The sequence below is a fragment of the Haemaphysalis longicornis genome, unplaced genomic scaffold (assembly GCF_048455015.1).
Source record: "Haemaphysalis longicornis isolate Haplotype H1 unplaced genomic scaffold, Haemaphysalis longicornis Haplotype H1 scaffold_3, whole genome shotgun sequence".
Classification (NCBI taxonomy): Eukaryota; Metazoa; Arthropoda; class Arachnida; order Ixodida; family Ixodidae; genus Haemaphysalis; species Haemaphysalis longicornis.
Window position 1 is genome coordinate 118,188,574 of NW_027526335.1, and position 15,854 is coordinate 118,204,427.

The 15,854-nt window shown below is 53.7% G+C and overlaps 1 protein-coding gene across 1 annotated transcript in view; it reads left to right on the forward strand.

Annotated features, from left to right (window-relative positions):
• The window catches only part of LOC144175033 (14-3-3 protein zeta), a 45,503-nt gene extending 42,617 nt beyond the window's left edge, over nucleotides 1-2,886 (forward strand). Inside the window, exon 7 of the mRNA XM_077704066.1 lies at nucleotides 2,738-2,886. Coding sequence (XP_077560192.1) covers nucleotides 2,738-2,745 — 8 coding nt within the window. The 3' untranslated portion in view covers nucleotides 2,746-2,886. The remainder of the gene's footprint in view (nucleotides 1-2,737) is intronic.
• Nucleotides 2,887-15,854: the final 12,968 nt, after the last annotated feature.

The following is a 15,854-nucleotide window of genomic DNA, read 5'->3' on the forward strand; positions in this document are numbered from 1 at the left end:
GGCTGCTTGTTACAAAGCTTTTGATTTGAGATTAATAGCATCACTTTGTGGGGCAGTAGCCAATGTGTTAAAACAGGTTTTGTAATCTGTCAGTGAATGCAGTTCAATCTGTTGCGTGCGCGCAGAAATCGGAGTAGCTATGGCCTTAAAACGCTTTCGTGGCCCACGGGAAAGTTAGCGAGCATAAATGTTTATCGAAAGAGCAGTTGGAATTTTCATATTCCCATGGAGTATTCTTTCGCGAGTAGTAGGGACTTAGTTTACAGCGGGCCACGTTTAGCTATGTCTATGCAACTAAATGGTAACTAGACTTGTCATAATTGCCTGGAAACCACTATTGCGGAGTTGACTCTGCAAGTCTGGCAATTTTAGGGGGAAGGGGGTGGGGCAACACTGGGTGAAGTCAAATTGGCTCCCAGCCTGGTGGCTGTAATCTCCTTACTGCCTCAACTAGTTTTACCGATGACTAGTTATGATGGGCTTAGCTTGTCCTCCATCCATGAACGATTTTTGTCGAGCAATGAGCGGGTGCTACCGGAAACTCACTTTTTTGAACCTCGCGTTTAAGGTCCATACAGGAACACATCACTGCTCTAATGTTGAAGCATGCCCTCGCATTTGCCATTAAAAAGCCATCAGCAGGCCGGGCGCAAACATTTTCTGGCACCTTGCTCAGTTTGTGGTCGGAGCTCGAGGCATGTTAGGCCCTTACCTTGGCACACATTTCCAAATGCGGGTGTACAATCCAAACTTTGAACGTAGCTGAAGTACTTGATCGAGGATACGAAAGGGCAAAACAAGGAGTGAGGTGTTTGCTGTTCAGGTGTGCAGTGGTGTTTGCTCTCTGGAAGGCAGAGTGGCTACAATAGTTTTGTGCTTTTTCAGATGCGATTTTTAGTGTGCAGCTATGAACTCTACAGGTATTAGGTGTCCAGGCGCAGTGTGCAAACCTGCGTTTGTTTCGACAGGAGTAGGCAATGTCCGTGTGCTGATGTTCTGCACACAAGGTTCCAAGCTGGTCTGCACTGTTCAAACGCTGTCCGTACGTGGTTCCTGGTTGCTCAGGCCTGCAGAAACGGTCCGTATGCAAGTGGTGTTGCCTCCAGGTGTGTTGGTGAAGGTCTTTGCTTGCTAGCGTTCTGCTACTGGACTAGTTCTTGCTAATGTCATAACTAGCTCATTTCTGAAGACAGCACACTGAGCGGGCAGAGGATGCAAGATATCCATGTAGGGCCGGAACAGTTAGGTAATCGGTGGAACTTGCAGTTACGTTTCAAGCTGTGGTGTTTCGTTTTGCAGCCTTTTATCAAAGCCTTGCCTGTCTTGCATCACGTCTGCCCCTATCTATTAAAGGGAACAGACATGAAATTGATTATTTAGAATTTTGCTTCAGGTGTGCATTTTGACTTCTTAAGTATGTAGAAATATGTGATGGTTCATTTTTCAGATGACAGCTCCTCAGTGAAGGCCAGTGTGCAAATAGAACTCCAGACAACAGAATGCTCGTGTGGTCTGCATTAGCCTTTCTGAACTGCAAAATTCAGTTTCAAACTCGTCATTTTTTATTCTTGTTATGGAAGTGTCCGGTGGCGAATTCCTGTATGATAGTGGCATGTGTGCGCCTGCCTGCCTTAGTTCGCTGGGCCTTTCATTGCAGTTCAGCGCTTGCGAATTCCGAAGGAAATTTTGCATCTCTGGAGTTTTTACCGTGCAAGATCTTTGCAGCGCTGCTGGTAACGGAGTAGTTTCTTGATTCGGTTCGCACCTTCAATGCAAGCTACATTCAGGGGATTTAGTATCAACAAATGTATAGCTCTGGATGGCACGTAACTTTTCTGGTGCCCCTGCGGGGTTGCTTTGGCAACTACAAGATACCAAAGCTTATGGGACGTCGGCCAGTGGCGAGTCTGGGCTCGGCCTGCCGCCATGGTGGGGTCGAGGCCTCCCACACTGCTGCAAAGGGAGCTTGTTGAACTGCTTGTCCCCTTCTAAACCAATCGATTATCGTTGAGATCTGTTTGCATTGAAATTTTAGCAGAGACTGGCTCAGCATCACTTTGTAGTGCAGTCGTTTTATGAATTCACGTGCGTATGTAAATGCATTTTTAGGGTGAATCTTCAATAGGTGAAGCTGAAGTGCACCCCTGCCGGCGCCCTTTTACTCAGGGTAGGTCATTCTGCTGCTTCCGGGGCACTGATGGAAGCATGTTCTCCGCGTCCAGCAGTGATCATCGGGAGAGCAAGCACTGTATTCGCTGTTAAAAAAAAGACGGACACATGACACTGCGCAAACCAAACTGCCATGTACTTCTCCCGGGGTCTTGCAGGCTTTTATTGCCTTACCAGGCAGAGGTACAAGACTAGCGTAGTTTCAAACGTAGAGTTGACCCACCAGCTTTGCATCTGTCGTACTATGGGTGCTGTTGGACGCATTAGTCTCGCCACGCGGTTTCGTAACGGCTGTTGCCGCAGATGAACTGCAGTCTTGTTGGCCAACAAGCTGCATCTTCATATTGTACCGAAGGGGTAAGTATGCCCAAATAATAGACTTGTTAGGGTAACGTGGCGGCTGCGTTGCCAACAGGATGCAGTTTCATTTCAATTAGGGAAGATGCGCTGTAAAAGCTGTCCATGGATGTGAGCCTTGTAAGGTTAATAGTAGTAGTAATTGCTTGAAAAGTTCCAGGGCGTTTTTGCCGTGTGCGTTCAACCGGTATTCCCACTTCTCTCTTTACAGCGGCATGAGCTGTAGGGGACAGCTGGGTGTTGAGAACTTTGTCCACGGAATCCCGCCCCGCCATCTTCGAGAGGTCACCGTTTTAACGGAAGCTGGTCTGTGTTTTTGGCTTCCGAATAAATGCTTGGTCCTTGTTTTGAAGTGTACAACTGGCGCCTGTGGCTAATTATGCTTTAGTGCAGATGAAAGGACCAGCATCGTTAAGTCTGCGCACAGCAAACGTGACTGAAAAGCGCCAGCCTTCATGGATGACGAGAAGCAGTTTGCTTGGACGTCGAGCTGTAGTAGCGGCAACAGCGGTTGTGGCTCCACAATAGCCGTATGCACTGCATATAACTTGTGGAGGTGTTGACGAAAACTTGGCCACGGGGTTAGCTATGCCATTTCGTGTTGGAGTGACAACGCCGAGTGCACTGCAGTGACGTACATCTGCAGAAGGCTGCAGTATCTACGTTGTGATCAGGTTGCCACGATCGCGTCTTGCGAAACGCCCGTGACATACGATTGGCGAGTCCGGCTTGCTATTGAGAAAGAATGCCTACAACTGGCTTGACCAGGACACGTTACGCCTTGCGCCAACTTGCAAGCTCACTCTCAGCAAAATAAGGCGGCAGGGGGAATTTTTCGCCCGACGTCCCGTTTCGACCAACTGGGGCGGTGGACACGGCTCAAGCACAATAAAGAGTACTCAAGTTTAAGGTTTGTACAGGCGTGAATTCTTTCGCAGTGTACTTCAGGAGTAAACGATCCCAGGAACGTGTCCCTCCGAAGTCTGCCCGTACCCTTGAACACGGGTGACGTTCAAGGCGAGTTGGACGAGAACTTCAAAGGTAAACATCGGAGCTGACCAGGGATTTATACACACACCCCCCTAACACCCCCCAACACCCCCCCAGAAGGACTTCGACACCCCTCCCCCCCAAAAAAAAAAAAAGATTCCACAACCACAAGCACCCTGCCTAGGGATTTATAGAACACCCCCCCCCCCAAAAAAAAAAATCGAAATTCTGCATAAACCCCTGCTGAACAGTTAATCTATGCGTGTAGGCGGTACAACATATGTAAGGGTTAGGCGGTTCCCGCCCTATATATTTACGTGGCATTGTGGCTGTCGCGCTACATTTGACTCCAGACAGAATTTGGAAAAGTACCGGCTTATTCTGTGTAGCATGGGGAGAGAAAGAGAGAGTTCAAACTTTGAAGCGGCCCATGTCCGGTCTGCCCAAAATAAGGTTCTGGTGTGCTGGGAATGCGTTCAGGTGGGTACTCAGGAGGAGCCAGGGCCCCGCACGTGGGCAATGAGCCGGGCGAGGCGAGGCCAGAGGGTCGGGCGAAGATCGGCGCAGGAGCTGTCCAGTTTTCCTACGAGTATGGAATGTGGGGTGGTCAAAGGTGTGGATGAAGAAAGTGGGGTGATCGCCTGGTGCGAGGATAAGTCCAGTAAGTATATTTAATAACGGGACAGGCACCGCACACCTGACAGTGGGGCGTGCCATCTCTGGTCATTGTATAGTGAAAAAATTGGCCGCGTATCTGCTCCTGTCGTTGCAAATGCCGTCAAAAGACGATAATCTTTATCGACTTTTGCCAAATAAATGCCTCCCTTCGCTTTCCCACTCACCTCCCCTGTTGTTCATCTTGCGTCGCGCTCCTCCCAAGGTAAAGACGCCAAAGGTTTGCTTAAATCATTTTAAATTTCCCGCGTTCCACTGCTCCAAACCGGGTGTCTCGATGCCAACGCTGCCGTACGGCGAAGACGCGTGTGAATCGAGGCGCCCTACTTCAACGTGTATAGAACCGCGTTTCTCTAGTCCACGTGCGTTCCAAGCAGAACGTGGAACCTATCTAGTGGAACCTTTCGTAACTGTTGCCGGTTGATTTCTTAAAATGGCGCCAGAAGCTATAGTGGCGCGGGCGACAGCAGGCGACGGCGGAGTGATATTTTTTTCTTCAGTTGAAGTATTTAATCTCGCCAAAATCAAACATGTACGATTTTTTTAAAGGAACGCTGCAAATATCACTTCTGTATTAATTTGTTGTCTTATACTATATGCGTAATGTCTTGCTGTTCTTCAACAATATTGGCAAGTATGAACACTACACCGGACTTAGACGGGCACATTTAGCTTTGACTATATAAGACTATTGCGCAGGCATTGTTGTACTTTGGCCTGGTGGCTGAATCGAGTCACAGACAGACAGACGGATAGACAGACAGACATACAGACAGACCAAAATTTCTGGGTTTAAAGGGACCCTGAAAGGCATTTTGAGCACACTAAATGAAGTAGCACAATCGTTAGATTGGGTCGTCAAGGTCATCTGGGCCAAGTATTACTCTTTTACGCGCAGCGGAAAGCTCACACTTTTGTTGCAAAGTTTGACGCTTTTTTCTCACCCTTTCCTTCGTGTTTCTGGACGCCGCCATCTTCACATGTCTACATCATCGATTCCCCGATGTTCGTCATGAGCTAGACATCCTGCTATTGGGCGGCTTTTTCACGCACTTCCGGCAAAGAGATGAGTCGTCTGCTCAGCGTCGACTCGCCGGCTGATCTGCCAGCGTAGTGCCGGAGTGCTTGGACATTTTACAACAAACGAAACAAGTGTAAACAAACGCTTAACCGTTCGTATTGAATGCAACACGGCCATAACACGACATGGATATTGTCTTACCGGGGTACGTCCCATAAAGAAAGCGTTGAAGCCCCGTGGAACTTCTTTCGTGCAATCGCAGAGAACGCCCTGAGCCGAATGCCCAGGTTTGACGGATACATTTTTTTCCACTTCAAAACAATCCAGAGATGCGTTTCGAACGAACACAACGTCACAACATGCGTTGCAAGTCTGAACCGCGATTGACAGACGATGGGCTGCCTCCTCCTGCCCCTTGTAAATTCGGCACTCACCTCGCGCGCAGTTTGCGGGGACGAACAGCAAGTCACTAAACTCTGGCGCGCAAGCCGAGATGGCTTTTAGCCACGCACACTGCACATACCCCATGGGAGGTTGAGTCGTACGTCGCTCGAGAAAGATAATCCAGGCCATGGGAAGCACTATCCACCCGCAGAAGCACAACGTCGCATTTCATCGCGAAACAAAGGCGTCCACAACACACACACCATCGCCTCCTGTAATGCCAAACGCATCTCGCACTTCCAAATGAGAGTGAGTAGTATGCCTGCAGTGCCCATATGCCGCGAGGTGGGGCCCCAAGCTGAACCGGGATCACGCAACCGTAACTGACCTCTGGGGCGGTTTGTGCCTTGTTGCCAAGGTAACCGATGTTTGAGATCGTCAAAGAAAGGCGCTCGCTCCAGCGCTAGAAAGCTCAGAACCGCGCCGGAGCATGTTTAGCCAACGTTGCCGCTCTCCACCACGCGTCGCCCCAAGCTGAACTGGTCACATGATTGAAGCGTTTTGTGCGCGGGTTCTGTATCGGCTTAAAATGTCTTTTTCACATGGCGCCGGCAGGAATTACCACCACCGCAGAATAAGACCCTGCACCAGCAGGGCCACATCTGATACGGCGCTTTTTGGATAAACAGTGCGCGGTGCATGAAAGGGACCGAGCGCAAGATCCTCCCCAGCGGTACAGTGGCCACTGTACCAGCGGCTGCGAGTTCGCCGCCGATTAAAAGTCACGTGCTGCACTGCAGCAACGCACACCGCGAAAGGGCAAGGCCAGGCCACCGCACACATGCGGCCAGATTTTTCGTACGCTTATCCATCCTTGAGCGGAGTGCGGAATTCATGGTGTCAACAAAACTTGCCCGTAGCAGACGGCAGTCGGAGGAGCGTAATGCGGAAGTACGTCACCGCTGACTAGCGCAGCATCATGGGAGGCAGTGCTCGCGCGCCGTCAACAGTTGAAAAGAGGAGGAAACGCGGCGCGACGATAATGCGCGGTTTTTTATTTACGATTTCTCAGCTAATACTCATCGCTTTAACAAAATTCTTGCGGGAGGAGATTGCTAATACATTGTCTTATTTGGTTACATGTAGATCCATGCATCGGCGGAAGGTATTTCAGGACGCCTTTAAGTATCCCAAGAAAGACTATCGTCTTTAAAATTAGTTCACAAGGGAGGGAGAGAGTCTGAGCCTGGCGGGTGTAAGCATCTTCGCGGAGTGTACGATCAGAAGCGGGAGGATGAAGGTGGCGGCGGGAACTGCGAAGGTCCTTCAACTGTTGCCTCCAAGCCTTGCGGTTGGCGACGCGTTCTTCTTTAGGGTTGTAAAGCCGGTAAGTGCAGTGCCCAGTGATTGCCTTGGTGCTGCCGTCAAAAAAGCCTTAAATGGACACTGGTTGCTTTAAATTGATAGATTAACTCGGAGAGCACGGATATACCACTCTTACGCGTAGGTATGGCGCTACTCGTCCTTGCTGGCGGCGATCGATGCCGCTATGCGAGGCGACAGGCCAGGGTCGCGCATAAGCGGTTGGTGCGACGCCGCACTCTTCCTTTTTCTCGCAAGGATGACGATATGCTTCTTTTGTGATGTCACTGTCGAGCTTTACCTTTTGGGAACCTCGGTATTGTCTAGTAGAGGGGGCTATTTTCGCGCACAGTAAATCTGTCTTAGGGTTTCGAAGGCTCGTTGGTGCCTTCGAAACCGTGCGCCACTCTGTTGAGGTTGCGTCCGGTCTCTCTCCTTGTCTCCGGATTGTGCATACCTTTAATTATCACTTCCTAGCTAGATTTGTGATCTTTTCAGTTTTTGCTTTCAGCGTCTTATGTCTTTTTTTTCCATCGTTTGGTTAGCTTTGGTTTTTTGTTCCATAGACTGATCAGATGGTTGTCGACACAGGTATTCGCTTTCTTGTTCAAATTCCTTGGTGGACTGTTTCATGACTTCTGATAAGTCGCGACACCAGATATCTGTCTTCTATTTCTTCTTTGTCCTAATTAGTCATCATTCGTTTATTTGCCTTTCTTCTAAAGTTATCCGATTCCGTCCTGATCTCTACTATGTTGTGATCGCTACCGAAATTAACAATAACATACTCAGGAACCTAAATGACTCGCAATTGAAAGCATTAGCTGCATACATGAATGAAAAGCTATGGAAGCCGAACCGATTAGCTATGCAATGGAAACACTCGACAATTACGACAATACCCAAACCAGGAAAGACACCGGGTATTGAAAATCTACGACCGGTATCACTGACCTCGCGCGTACGAAAGGTGTACGAAAGAATCATCACGACAAGGCTTCAAAAGCACTTTGAGGAAAACATGTTTCCAGACGATATAATTTGTTTTCGCAGTCCACCCAAGATGCCTTCCTGCAGCTCAGACACGACATCCTCAATCACAATGACGACTACGATCTGAAAGGGGCATTTGGCTACGTATCGCATGGGGCAATATTGTCACGGACAACACTGGGATCTCAAAGGATGAGGTGCGGTCAGACGTTCAATGAATCACAAAAACTGAAGCCATGCGAGGAATGGCTGCCGTGTACGCAAATCGCGCTTCGTCAACCTCCTCCTTTTCGAACCCCTAGGACCGATTGTGGTGATGATCTCTGATGAACGAGTCATCACTTCGAGTGCGAGAAGACAAGTGGAATTGATAACAGTGTCAATATTGAAAGCAGCTGAAAAAGCAGGATGCGGCAAGAAAATTTATGATTGCATCAGAAACTTCCTATCAAACAGAACAGCCACAATCGGCATTGGGAACACTAGATCCGAACCCTTTGAAATGCCCAACATGGGAACTCCACAAGGGGTAATCATCTCCCCATTGCTGTTCTGAAAATGATTGAAATAGCCAAAATTGAAAGAGAAAGAACACACCGGCAAATCAATCTACGCAGGTGACATCACCCATATGGACCCTTTCAGAAAAACTACTAAATATACAAGAAACAATCGACGAGCTACAAGAGCCGATATGAAGAAATGGCCTAAAATGTGCCCCTGAAAAAACGGAACTCATTAGAATAAGACCCTCCGAAGAAGAACTTCCCTCTGGAAGCATAGTCATTGACAACTCAAAAAAAATTCCCCGCATTTCCCCGAGGGGAAGAATGTGAAAGTGCGAATGCACGAGTTGAATTTGCGCGGTTCGGTAATGTTCGCGAAAGGGAGATCACACACACACACACACACACACAACTACAAAGAAAGAAAGATGCATTTATTCACAAACACCTATTTGTGTTGTCGTTGTACTTGATTGCTAGAGCGGATATCAGCTTTGAAATTTCGTGTCAGTACTCCTTTAAGCAGGTGCATTAGCCCTTCTCACGCCCGATTCTTGGCCAATCCCCCACGTGGGTATGTGCCATGTCAGCGGCCAGGCAGTGCGCGCCCATCTCCCCCCGTTGCCAAGGAAGACGAGGAGATTCCTTGCCAATCCCCCACGTGGGTATGTGCCATGTCAGCGGCCAGGCTGCGCGCGCCCATCTCCACGTGCGCGGACATCGCCGGTGGACGCAGGTTCAGGGTCGCTTAAGAAGTGCATTGCACTTAAAATTCTCTTCAAGCCGACAATAAGGATATTAGGCAGGCACATACATAACGACTGATCACCACCCAATTTTTTGTCTTCAGCCTGTCACATCTCTCGTGAACTGGAGAGAGAGAGAGAGAAAATGACTTTATTGAATGTTCCTGCGGAGGGAGGGGGCTACGGCCACGCAGGGCCGGCCTCTCCTAGACGAGGGTCAGGTCGTCCCCGAAGCAATGCCTCGCGGGCGTCGGCGCGTTCGGCGCGCGTTGGGTGTGCGGGTGTTGACCCGTCGACCCTCCGACGACGCTTCCCTACGCTTCTGCCCTGCAAGAGCAGCCTCGAGCCGCTGGATAATCCGTATTTGTATCTCGTGCTCACTCGAGTTCATGGCGAGAGTGGTGTCCTCGGGCATACGCCTTGCGTCGTCTGCCTCTATTAAATGTCTTTCACAGCCCCACATCAGGTGGGCTAGCGTTGCATTTGTTCTCTTGCACATACTGCACAACACGTTTTCGTAGATGTCGGGGCACACGTGGCGCGCGAGCACCGGGGTGAGCACTGAGTTCGTCTGTAGTTGCCTGTAAAGCACTGCTTCGGCGCGGTTGAGCTTCGGATGAGGGGGTGGTTTGGTCCGCCTCCCAAGCCGGTACCATTGTAGTATCTCCCCATATGATGCAAGGGGCTCTTGTTCGATGTCGTGGGACCCGTCCGCCGGTGAGGAGCGGGGGGGCGCCTCGCGGTTTGAAAGTTCGCGCGCGGCGGCGTCCGCTTCCTCGTTGCGGTTGGGGTGGGCGCTGGCTCCGACGCTTGTGTGCGCCGGGAACCAGCGGAGATGGGTGACGTGTGCGGTTGGTGCTCCTCTGGCTGGGCACTGTACTGAGTTCACAACGCTCGCACTCAATAGGTTCACTGCACTTGCACTCACTGTGTTTTTGGCGTAGTTTGCGATAGCCGAGCGCGAATCACTGAGCACTGTAGTACAGTGCGGGTGTGACAGCGCGAGCGCGATGGCAACCTCCTCTGCCTGCGTGGCAGAAGGAGCACGAACACTGCACGCACTGTACACTTCCCCTGTTGTAGACTTCACCGCCACGGCCACATAGGTGTTCGGACGGTTTGGGTACCTTGCTGCGTCCACGTAGAGGGCTCCCGTGTCATTCGCGTGCGCCTCGGTGAGGGCCTTGGCCCTGGCCTCTCGGCGACCTGGATTATGGTCGGGATGCACGTTGCGGGGCAGCGGTAGTATCTTGATGCGTTGGAGTATCTCTCTTGGGAGGCTCTGTGTGTTGGGCGGATCCTTCCCCTTGCTGTCGCGGCCGTAACCGATTCGCTCGAGGATGCTTCTGCCGGCCCTCGTGGTTGAAAGGCGTTCGAGTTGTGTTGTTCTTTGGGCCTCACTGATCTCTTCCAGAGTGTTGTGGAGTCCCAATTCCAGAAGTCGCTCCGTGCTGGTGCTGTTGAGTAGCCCCAGCGCGGCTTTGTAAGTCCTGCGGATGGCCGCATTGATCTTGTCCCTTTCGTGTTGCTTCCATGGGTGGAAGGCCCCCACGTAGGCCACGTGGCTCATCGCAAAGGATTGTACTAGTCTTAGGAGGCTGTGTTCCTTCATGCCCTGACGTCTTGTGGATATGCGTTTGATGAGGCGGGTGGTGATGCCCAGCTTCGTGATGACTCGGTCGACCGTGGCGCTGTTACCCCGGCTAGCTTCGAGGAGCATGCCGAGGACGCGGAGGGTTTGCACTCTTGGGATGACGCTGCCGTCGCTCGTGTGCAATGTAATTGTGGCGGAGTCTTCTTCTGCCTTCCTGCGGTACCGCCCCGGTGGTGGGAGGATGAGCAGCTCGGACTTGTGCGGGGAGCATCGCAGCCCGGTTCCCGCCAAGTGCTGTTCGATGGCGTCTACCGCCTCTTGTAGTGTAGACTCGATGTGGCCGTCGCTCCCTCCGGGGACCCACAAGGTAATGTCATCTGCGTAGATGGTGTAGCGAACCTGCGGGATCCCCGAAAGTCGCTCGGCCACGCCAACCATCACGAGGTTGAATAGCACTGGCGATATCACCGAGCCTTGGGGTGTGCCCACACTGCCCAGCTCGCGTTCCGGTAGCTGTAGGTCTCCCGCCTGCAGTTCCACGGTGCGGTGCGACAGGAAGTCGCGAATGTAGTTGTATGTCCTCTCCCCCAGGCCCAGGCGCGAGACTTGTGCCAGGATGGCGGAATGGCGTACCTTGTCGAAGGCGCTCTGGAGATCCAGGCCCAGCACTGCCCTGTTATCTTGGGTGGGAACTGATGCATCGAGGATGTCGTGCTGTATCAAGATCATCGCGTCCTGGGTGCTGAGCCTTTCACGAAACCCCAACATGGTGTCGGGGTAGAGGCCTTCGTCTTCGAGGTAGCGTTGCCATCGGCTGTTGAGGACGTGCTCGAGAACCTTGCCTACGCATGATGTGAGGGAGATGGGGCGAAGGTTCCCGATGTCAGGTGGTTTGCCGGGCTTGGGGATGAGGATTGTCCGTGCCGCCTTCCACTGTTTGGGGAGGGCTCCCGCGCGCCAACACTTGTTGTAATATCTTGTGAGGGCTTCGATGGCTCCGTCACTGAGGTTGCGGAGTGCCTTGTTGGTGACCCTGTCCGGGCCCGCTGCCGACTTGCAGTTTAGGTGTTGTAGTGTCGCTCGTACTTCCCACTCCTCTATGTCGCGGTCTAGTGTGGGGTTGGGGGTCCCGCTGTAGTCTTCGTGTTCTTCGGTGGGTGTGCTTGGTAGGTACCGCTCGTTGATGCGTTTGCATGTTTCGTCTTTGCCGAGTTTCTTGATGGTGGTGTGCATGATTTGCGCTAGGCGGTGACGTTGGTATCCCTTGCTCTTTGTTTCGTCGAGGAGGTGACGAAGGAGCTGCCAGGTCCTGCCCTGATGTAGTTGTCCGTCGGCTTCGTTGCAGATGGCGTGCCACTGTTGCGTGCACAGTTCGCGGCTGTATTTTTCGATGGCGCGACCGAGCTCGGCCACCCGTTTACGCAACTTGCGGTTCTGTCGTTGGCGCCGCCATCTTCGTAATGACGGCGACGGAAACGCCAAAAGAAGAAACGATGCAGGACACCATATGTCCCAACGTCGCGCAAAACATCATTGTACTGAGCACCCCAAGTGAAACGCGTGCGGTCCGGTACGCCAAACTCAGAGCTCTAACACTCGGAGACCAAACCCACGAGGTGTATGCATATCACGCGGCACCGGACAATACGACCAAGGGCGTCATCAGGAACATTTCAGCCCAAGACACCCCAGAGGAAATTCGACAAAACATAGTCAACGACTACAATCCCATGGCGATCGACGCGCACCGCATCGGTAGCTCAACCACAGTGATCGTGCTCTTCCAAGGCAACAAAGTGCCAGCAACGGTCAAATACGGAGCAGTGCTCGTGAGGTGCGGCCTATACAGACAACACCACGAAGTATGCAAGACGTGCGGCGAAATCGGACACCGACAGGACGTCTGCCCGCAGCCAAATGTACGAGTTTGCTTCGCGTGCGGAAAGTCGAACCCGGACGAGAACCACGAGTCGGAATGCAAGCCCCACTGCAAACTATGCGGGGGACCTCACCCCACCGGCACCGCCGGGTGCATTAACAAATTCAAAACACCGTATATGGTGAAGCGGAGGCAACGGATCGGCAGGCAAGCCGCGGTGACACCAGAAGCACGACCTTCTAGAAAAGACGACTGCGAATTCCCGCCACTTCAGCAGCAGCCACGCGGCCGCAGTCGCAGCGGCAAGCGAGGGCAACGCCCGGCCAGCCGCTCCGCAAGCCGGGGCGGCCGGGAGAAGAGCAGCAGCCGGCGGCGCGGCAACGTGTCACAATCACGTGAGCGCGTGACGTGGGCGGAGGTTACCAACACACCCGCGAAGCGACAAAGATCGAAAACCCCACAAGCACGCCCCGCGCAGTCGACGCAGCACGACGACAAGATGCAGAGCCTCCGAGACGAGATAACAACGCTCAAAGAAGAAAATGCGCGGCTCAACCGGCGCCTCGACGAAGCCCTGCTGCTTCTGGAAAACCCACAAGCAACGAGAAGCAAGAACTCGCCACCGCAGTCGGTCAAGCAGCAACAGTGGGAACAGGGCCACGTACCCCTCCCGCCCTCACTCACACCGCGCCACCAGCAAGGCGCGCAAACGTCATCACCGACACCGACCACCGCACGCACATCACAGCCGATGCCACCGCCCAAGAAAGCGGCGAAACTGCCCAGCCAGAACGAAGACGCCACGACGACTTCGCCCGCCGAAACGGCCATGGAGGAAGAACACGAAGAAGACCCATCGCTCGCGAGGGACGAAGATCAAGAACCCCGTACACAGGGGGGAATTAGCGTAGCGGTCCGCCTTAGACGGTGCACCGAGAGGATCGACCGTCTAGAAAAGAGAATGGACGCATTTGAACACCGAGTAAACGCCCGATTCACAGCAATGGAGCGACGGTTCGACGCTCTGCAGGAATTCCTATACAGGAAACTGGGGCGCGACGAAGACGCGCCTAAAGACCGCAGCCACCTCGCCCAACCACCAACCACGTCATGGCAGCTCAACCAACAACAAGATCGTGCTTAAAGGTCTGGCACTGGAACGCCAACGGGTTCCAGTGCCGAAAGGCGGTATTACAGCAACACCTGCAGAGCATCGAGACGCCCCCCGACGTCATCATGATTCAGGAAACGCACGCAGAAAACGCGCCGACTCTCCCCGGATACCGTACGCACGCAAGCCCCCCCAGTGCCAGAGACTGTGGCAAAGGGGCGGCACAGGGGGTGTGCACCTTCATTCGCAAGGGACTCACCTTCGTCAAGCACGAACACTTCCTCGGCCGCAGCACCATCGAGCACTGCGCGACCGAGGTGGTGATCGGCAAGAAGAAGAAGGAGTCCCTCCTCCTCATAAACATATATAGCAATCCCACACACAGGCACCAGAAATTCAAGACACTCCTCCACAAGGCATTACGCACGGCATCGACCGATACCATCGCTATCTGTGGGGATTTCAACGCATCACACAAGGAGCTCGGATATCATCGGACCACCGCCAAGGGCAAAGACCTACTCGACGCGGCGGCAGATGCCGGATTCACCCTCCACACCGACACAGCGGCGCCCACACGCATCGGTACATCGGTGACACGCGACACCAACCCCGACCTGGCATTCGTCCGCACGAGCGCCACAACAAGGGGAGGCGTGGAATGGAGGAACACCGGCCATAACTTTGGAAGTGACCATTTCATCATCGAGCTGACACTCCCGACATCCGCGGCCGGCCAACACAACTGTCGCCGCAAACACAAGACTACCGACTGGACCCGCTTCAGAAATGGCTGCCCAGAATCGCAAAGTGAGATCACGAACATCGAACAGTGGTCGGCGGCCGTCGTACAAGCCACCGCATCCGCAACCACGGAAGTGGAAACGGACGACGACGTCCGGCAAGTCGATAGCCGCCTAGCTCACATGATCGAGGCCAGGCAGTCACTACATCTGCGTTCGCACGCGCTAGTACCCTCGGCAACCAGCTTCGAGCAGTCGGCGTCTGTGCTCCCCACTTAAGGCGCGAACGCACGCGAAGTGGCGAGTAGAAGAGCTCGCGAGAGAGAGAGAGAGAAACAACGTTTTTTATTGTCCGGCAAAAAGACGCGGCCTAAACGTCACGCTGGACGGCCACCCGGCGCTCGCTACCTATTCGCACCCAGCCTCCGAGGAGAACGTGCTGTCGGCCGCTGGCGCTCGAGAGCCTCCAGCGCTTGCTGGACGGCCTCGCGCTGGGCGTCGTAGTCCACACTCGCCACCGCACTCGCTAGGCGCGGCGGCAACGCGTCTGTGACACCGTCCTCTACTTTGCATTTCCACAACATGTGTGCCATGGTGGCTCGGTCCTCGCCACACACCGCACACACGTCACTGGCGTACACCTCTGGGCATACATGTTTCGCCACCACCGGTGTCCACACCGCTCGCGTCTGTAGCTGCCGCAGCGTCACCGCCTCCTGTCTCGTGAGCTTACGGTGGGGTGGCGGGTACGTCCGCCTGCCCTCCCGGTACCAGTCCAACACGTCCTTGTACGAGGCGATCGGCACCATTTCGTCGTCGTCCTCCGCAGGTCGGGGGCTCGGGCTCGCGCCGCGGCTGGTGATCGCGCGCGCCGCCCGGTCCGCCGCCTCGTTGCGGTTCTCGCCCGTGCTCACCGGGCCCATGTGTGCCGGAAACCATTTCACCGTCACCGGCACCGCTCTGTGTCCTAGGGCCCCGCACACCCTCGCCGCGCACGGGGACACGTTGTCCGTCGCAAAGTTCACGATCGCACTCCGCGCGTCGCTTATCACCGTCGTACATCTCGGGTTCGTCAGCGCCAGCGCAATGGCCAGCTCCTCCGCATGCTCCGGGCTCCGCGCCCGCACGCTGCACGCCGTGCACAGCTCCCCGGAGGTCGCTGCGACCACGGCCGCCGCGTACGTGCCCGGGCGGTCCGAGTACCTCGCCACGTCGACGTAGAAGGCTCCGTTGTCCGACGCGTGCGTGGCCGTAAGAGCTTTCGCCCTCGCCAGTCGACGCTCTCGGTCCACCTCGGGATGCATGTGTCTCGGGATCGGCGGCA